The sequence below is a fragment of the Sinohyriopsis cumingii genome, chromosome 15 (genome assembly GCF_028554795.1).
Source record: "Sinohyriopsis cumingii isolate HCF-2022 chromosome 15, ASM2855479v2, whole genome shotgun sequence".
Taxonomy (NCBI): Eukaryota; Metazoa; Mollusca; class Bivalvia; order Unionida; family Unionidae; genus Sinohyriopsis; species Sinohyriopsis cumingii.
In genome coordinates this window covers 83,731,444-83,738,185 of record NC_142975.1, presented here as the reverse complement: position 1 = coordinate 83,738,185, position 6,742 = coordinate 83,731,444, and the positions used below count along the sequence as shown (strand labels likewise).

At 34.4% G+C, this 6,742-nt stretch overlaps 1 protein-coding gene across 1 annotated transcript; it reads right to left on the bottom strand.

Annotated features, from left to right (window-relative positions):
* Positions 1–1,340: 1,340 nt before the first annotated feature.
* On the bottom strand, positions 1,341–5,306 carry LOC149782217 (medium-chain acyl-CoA ligase ACSF2, mitochondrial-like). The gene is made up of 2 exons (XM_089934853.1): positions 4,066–5,306; positions 1,341–3,182 (listed from the first exon to the last, which is right to left on the bottom strand). Exons 1-2 carry the CDS (start codon positions 4,990–4,992, stop codon positions 2,439–2,441), a joined length of 1,671 nt encoding a protein of 556 aa, XP_089790979.1. The 5' UTR covers positions 4,993–5,306; the 3' UTR covers positions 1,341–2,438.
* Positions 5,307–6,742: the final 1,436 nt, after the last annotated feature.

Genomic DNA, 6,742 nt, shown 5'->3' with positions numbered 1-6,742 from the left:
CACATGCAAATTTAGAAAAACTTTAACGACAAAAATAAGGTAAAAAAATCAACTAACGCATTTAGAGAAATTCTCGGTAAGTTAGAGGCTTCGTCTTGGCGTTAGTGACCTTATATTTTCATTTCTTTCGTATAAGGTTTAAGTTTTCAAAATAACGTTTCAGCAAAAGTTCTGTTCAGACTCTCTGCTGCTAGTTGTCTTATAATGTATTATGATGGGACATTGAATTTGATAACACGTTTTTAAAAATCCAGAAATCGTCGTTTATCTATTGCTTAGCCAGTATAGGGTATTATATATCACGTGCTCGAAAACTTTAAAATATCATTCTTGAATGGCAATGAAGTATATCAAAAACTGCGAGAGAGAAAACTTTTTATACTTTTCTGATATATATCACTTGTTGTGACAGTCAGATATTGATGTACATTATTGAAAAGTCTCATTAAGCATAGCGTCTAAGAGAAGTTCTTTCACGCCAAGTTACACTGTGTCTAAATAATTGTAAAATCTACAACGTATTTAAAACAGGTAACTACTTTGTTTTGACCGGAGTGACTAGTGTCCCATGGGCTACAGTCCTTATACTCATTAAAAAGCTTAAGGAGAAAAAAGGTAAAACGTACCTTTGACGGACGTTCAGCAGCGTATATAGAAGAAAGCTTTGTTTACATATATCCACATGCTAATAAAATACCACCCCCGCCACCCTTAGAAAACCAAAGGTACTGCCATCCTAATACATACATGTCCACAGAAGGACTCATAGTCCATCATTACATTTATAGCCATTAACGCCCGTCTAAAACCCTTTTGCTCATAATCAAAGTGTTCGAATCACACCTTAAATGCGTTTACACTTGATAGGATGGACCTGGACAGGCTATGACCTGTTTTCATCTCAGAAATCATTAACCTGTAATTTCTAGCAGTTGTGAGATAAAGTTTAGACGTGAAAGAATTTTTGAGAGGAAAACTTCGACCTCGACTTCGAATTCTCCTGTATTTGCATAAGTGCATTACCATATTACGACATGTGATGGTTTGCAGTAGGATAGTTTGTTTCCTACATTGAAATATTCTAAATGTCTCAAAGGCTTACAAATGCATGATCATTTCGATGATTTTACCAACATAAATACCTGTGTTTTTATGATTGTAATAACGTAAATACGGTGTTTACATGATGTTACCAAATTAAGTTCGATATTTCCAGCATAAAGAATATTGAAAAAGTTTCGAAATATCAATTTAATATTAATTTGAAGTACCAGGTGGAATTGGAGTAGTAAATCATAAATAAGAAAATGAATGAGACGTTCATAAAACGAAGATGAAAATATAAGGAAACACTTTAATTTTAGAGTAAAGTAAAAACAATCTTCATTTAAAGAATCATTGTACTCTTCCTAGGTGTCACATTCACGCATATATTTTCCATGTCTCTGTTAATCTTTAATTAAACGACTTATTTGATGGAATGTAAATTTGTATGTAAATAGTAGATACTTAATTTGCACTTTGTATTTTTCCACGTACTTGTTTGCTTTAAAAAAAATCGGGCTGGATGGTGGATTTGTTTTTACTTTTTGCATGATGTCTTTCACGATGAATAAGTAATTATACAAATTCTATCTTGAATTGGGCGGGGAGTAGTCATTTAGTAAATGACATATTAAATATCAATTTTCTTTATATCCGGGCTTGTACTCTGTTTGAGATGATTTTGTTAAACACATTACATATTTTCAGGATAGAAGTAAACATACTCATGAGATATGAGTTCAGGTCTTGGATTTTCTTGAAAATCTAAACTCACCTAATTGCTGATTAAATAGCTACTGAAGCACTTCAAACGACGTTGACAAAGTTAATACGATTTCAAAATAATAATTCAACATTTAATTTTCTTCTGAAATTACTTCTTAGTTTTATTTTATGTCAGTGATGATTTCCTTGTAATTATTATCCTAGAGGAGTAAAATAGTTATATTCAATTCAGATGTGTGGATTTAATTTATTTATTTCAATCATTCATTAGAATTACAAAGTTTGCAGCCATTAGAATTTAGCAGCTGCTTTGAAATTACTGCGGATTCATTTAAAAACATTTTTGATTGTATTGATGTGATACATCAAGATTATTGACTCAGTACAATAGACTGAACCTCATTCTAAATACCTCTGGAAATCATTCGGAATACTCGTTACATTTTGACGTGTGATGCAATGTTTAGGACTACTTAGGATTTCTTTCACCATACTGAACGTTATTTTTAATTTTTCTATTTTACGAAAATACTTGATTTGTTCAATTTTACAATTTTTTTCTCGGTTTTCACTCTTTTTCTTACTGAGTTTAAGACTATAGAGTTGTAACAATATAAGGTCCATGTAGACATTCCTCATCAGACTTTGCTGGTCCTGATATAATATTTTTATTGGAATCTTTCATGCGCTTCAATCATAAGTTTTTTCCTATCCGTTTTTCCAGAGCGACTTTCAGGGAATTTATCATACAAGATGTAATGGGTAGGAACTGCTGTAAATGACCGAAACTTGTCCATGTACTTCTCCTCGCACAGACAGCGTAGTTTTTCCTCCGTCAGTTCAGAACCGGGCTCAGGAATAATGCATGCACAAATTACCTGGTACATGACTGGATGATGAATTGGAACGACTATAGCATCTTTGACTCCTTGCAAGGAGGAGAGAACTGCTTCCAGTATTGTTGGGATAACATTAATTCCACCTGATATAATGACATCGCTCTTTCGTCCTTCAGCAAAAACCTCCCCATATTCGTCAATGTAACCAATGTCATCTGTTTTGTACCATCCACTCACAGTTTTCACCCTGCTTGTTCTTTCTGGATCGTTGACATAGCATTTAAAATTATGCTGACTTCGGACATAAATCTCTCCACGAGTGTTGATTGGGGCAATATTACCTTCATCGTCGACGATTTTTATCTCCACCCCTTTGGTAGGTTTGCCGCAGTTAAAATCCTTGAATTCGTTTGGACATTTTACGACTTTACGACAACATTGGAAGCTTTCTGTAGCACCATAGACAGCCAGAAAGGTTTCACTTACTAAACCAATTACTGAAGCAAAGTAGGAGGATATTGGTTGTCCGCTACACGCGATTGTCTTTACTGGCCAATCAGCTGGAAGGCTTTTCTGGAATAGCATCATATATGTTGTTTTCAATTACATGAATATAAATCAAACTTCGTGCATAACTATTTGTGTATAATAGCAAGACTGATACAGCAGAATCTCAGAAGCTAGGACACAAAAGGGATCTAAAACTTAGAATGATCCTTTGTTTGTAAGAACAAAGTTCGATATAATTATTTTGAATTGAGCCATCCAGGTTTGTTCGAATCAAATGTGTTCGAAATAAATGTGTTCGAACCAAATACACCCTGTTGAATATTAATATCAACGCTGCGATAGAAGAATTCAATCCGCAGAAATATATACGTTTCTGATATGAAACTGTTAAATACATGACTTTTATGTCCTTCTCAAATATAGTACAAATTTAAAAATATAATGTGTATCGAACATATTGCGAGATATTGTGCGCATGCACAAGTACTAGTTCAAATTAGTGCAACCTAGATATGTTTTTTATTCAAAATGTGACGTTTTGACAATGAAAACCGTTGATGGGTCACACGTTTCTCATTGATTACCATCTTGCAACAATTTCTGATTTCAATGTGCATTTAAAAACAAAAACTTTACATACAGTATCAGAGGAAAGGTTGTCTCTCAAATTTTAAGTTGAATTTAAACCCATTTTAAGTAACTCCTCGTGATTTTCAGCCACATGAATCAGTTCGTAATGATAGTGTGGTAACTTAAGATTAGCTTAGTTATTCCTTTATAGATGGATCAATGGGGTGAGAGAGAGAGAGAGAGAGAGAGAGAGAGACAGAGAGACAGACAGAGAGACAGACAGAGAGACAGAGAGAAAGGAGTGAGATAATTTTAAGCATTGGAATTTAAAGCAGAAGGAAATTCCACATCTCTATATGTTGTTTGTTGATATTACCTTTGAGTCCAGTAGTCTTTGAACAGTTGGTGGTAACATATAGATCACGGAGCATCCCTCCTTCTGCACAGCTTTAATCATGACTTCAAACGGATCGAAGTCTTCTTTGGTGAACCATCCAGTAACTCTCTTAATCCCAGTAACTACTTCAAAAGGAAAGCCAGCAATACAGCCAAAACTCCGGTCATTGTAGCGATCCATCATGCCTTCGCCATAAACATTACTGAGGAAGTACGATAAAGAACAATGGGTGTGAGCAACGAACTTTGACAACCCAGTGCTACCGGATGTCTGAAAGAGAAATGCAATATTGTCCGAGTCCACGTTTGGTAACGGACTGTCGGTTGACAAATATATTTTAGCCAGATCCTCCACTAGTAACACATCCGTTTCCTCTTCCGGTTTTGCCATAAAGACAAGGTGTTTTAGCGAGGGCACCTGCTCACATTTTATATTTCCATGACTGTCGAATTCAGTGAGGAACGCCTTAAAAATTTTCCACTTTTTATCACGGAAGCCTGGATGCAAAATAAACGTAGAAAAATTACCCATCTTCTGTAAAAGAGCGATGACGTCACTTCCATCTGAATAGCCAAAGTTAACATTGGCCGGTATTGCTTCAACCATCATAGAACCGAATGCTGCAAAAAGCCAAGATGGACAATTTGGTCCACTGATAGCTACTTTATCTTTTGGTTTTACTCCAAGTCCAATGAGACTTCTTGCGAAGTTTTCTGAGCCAACATACAGTTCTTTCCAAGTCATACTAATTCTTTCCATCTCAGATGTAAAAAATACAAACGCCTCACTGTCGGGAAAATTTTCTTTATGTGTGCGAATTAGGTCCGGTAGTGTATTGTAGAAAGTCTGCGTAGTCCTAGCGGTAACTATGTAACTTTTGCTGGTCATTTTCTCCTCGATGGACATTTAATAAATGAAGCTGACATATGGACAAACTCCCTCTATAGGCGTTGAAGAGTCTCTCATCAAGTCAGTCAGGTATTTATACCTTTACATCAGGAGAGTTGAAAGGCAATGAAAGGCTTTAGGTTGCCGAGAACGTGATTATTTTTTTGTTGGAAGTATGTACAGTTTAAAATGGAAATAATGTAATGGCGATTTTGCTGTACCCATCAGATCCATGACATAGATGCAAACTGTACATATATGTATGCTTTACGAAACCTTGTTGCTCCTATATATTGTCACAATTGTACCCCGATTCATGATATTTTGCATCAGATTACGGTGTGGCTTCAAACTACCAACTGAGGAATCGGCATGGGGTAATAAAGAATCAGGTGCTCGTTGACCTGGTGTGTATGGTAAGTGCTTATAGAGAAGCGCAATTTGTATTCTTGTCATGACTTTGGAAAGGTCATAGCAAATTTACTTAACTGTAATGTTGTGACACGACTTCAATATATCGTTTACATTAAATCTTTCGACGGATCAAGGCTAAAGTGAATTCAGAGTGGTAATAAAGGATATAAGGTAACTTAAGTTTTGTTAAGTTGATTATATATATATATATATATATATATATATATATATATATATATATATATATATATATATATATATATATATATATATATATATATATATATATATATATATATATATATATATATATATATATATATATATATATATGCTTGGTCATCAAAGATTACTAGAATAATTGTGTTTGTACATATAGGGATGCTCTGGCAGGAACGTAAAAAAAATGTAATTATAAATAGCACTGTGTAAGTAAAAGTATGTAGACTTTTATGTAACTGTGCAACAATAATTTAAAGCATTTTACATATATTGCAAAATCCACACTAGACTGGTTTACAATTTGTGCATTATAACTAGAGTGATTTACAATGTGTGCATTATAACTAGACTGGTTTACAATTCGTGCATTATAACTAGAGTAATTTACAATTTCTGCATTATAACTAGACTGGTTTACATTAAATATCAAAGTATCTAGGATTCATTGGGACTTTTGTATCCAGGCTCAACATTTGATCAGCATTATAACTGTATCTGTTTCACTCGACTATCAATTTACAAAGGCTTTTTCAGAACTGAGGAGGATGTGTGTGTCTGTGTCTCTCTCTCTGTGTGTGTGTGTGTGTGTGTGTGTGATTTAGATTTTTAACGTAGCTTTAACAATTTTACAGTCTGCAGTGTGGCAGTTTATAGTGATGTCAAGCACTGGGGCATATTGCGTTGATGTTGTATTTATCTAAGAATTTGCAATTATCGAATAAATCGACAACTATTTACCACTTATCTAAGTCGATAGTTGAGTTGCCTTACAGTGTTCTAGCTTAGATATAAGATATAGGACTTGTCAGTTATGAACTATGTGATATTTAACTATGCAAATAAAAAGACCATTCCCGTGATTCCTTTGTGTAAGAACAATGCATACAAAAATAGCAGCTGCATGTGCATATATTTCTAAGAATTGATAATTATAAGTACAAAGAAAATCATCAGATAATGGTAAATAAAAAACACAATCACACACGCATGCATCAATCATTCAAGCACGTTATGAGTCATATTTAAGACATAGGAGTTTGGCTCTGCACAAGACACTATTCCCGTTCTTCTTAGCAGGGTGGTGTTTCCGTGCTCTGCACTGTCCATAAGCATGTTGTTTTTTTTTTCTTTC

Excerpts from the sequence above, each read along its gene's own strand:
- LOC149782217 (XM_089934853.1), bottom strand. The coding sequence starts at position 4,992 with ATGTCCATCGAGGAGAAAATGACCAGCAAAAGTTACATAGTTACCGCT. Across the intron at positions 3,183-4,065 it reads AAAGACTACTGGACTCAAAG|AAAAGCCTTCCAGCTGATTG; the intron begins GTAATATCAACA and ends ATGCTATTCCAG.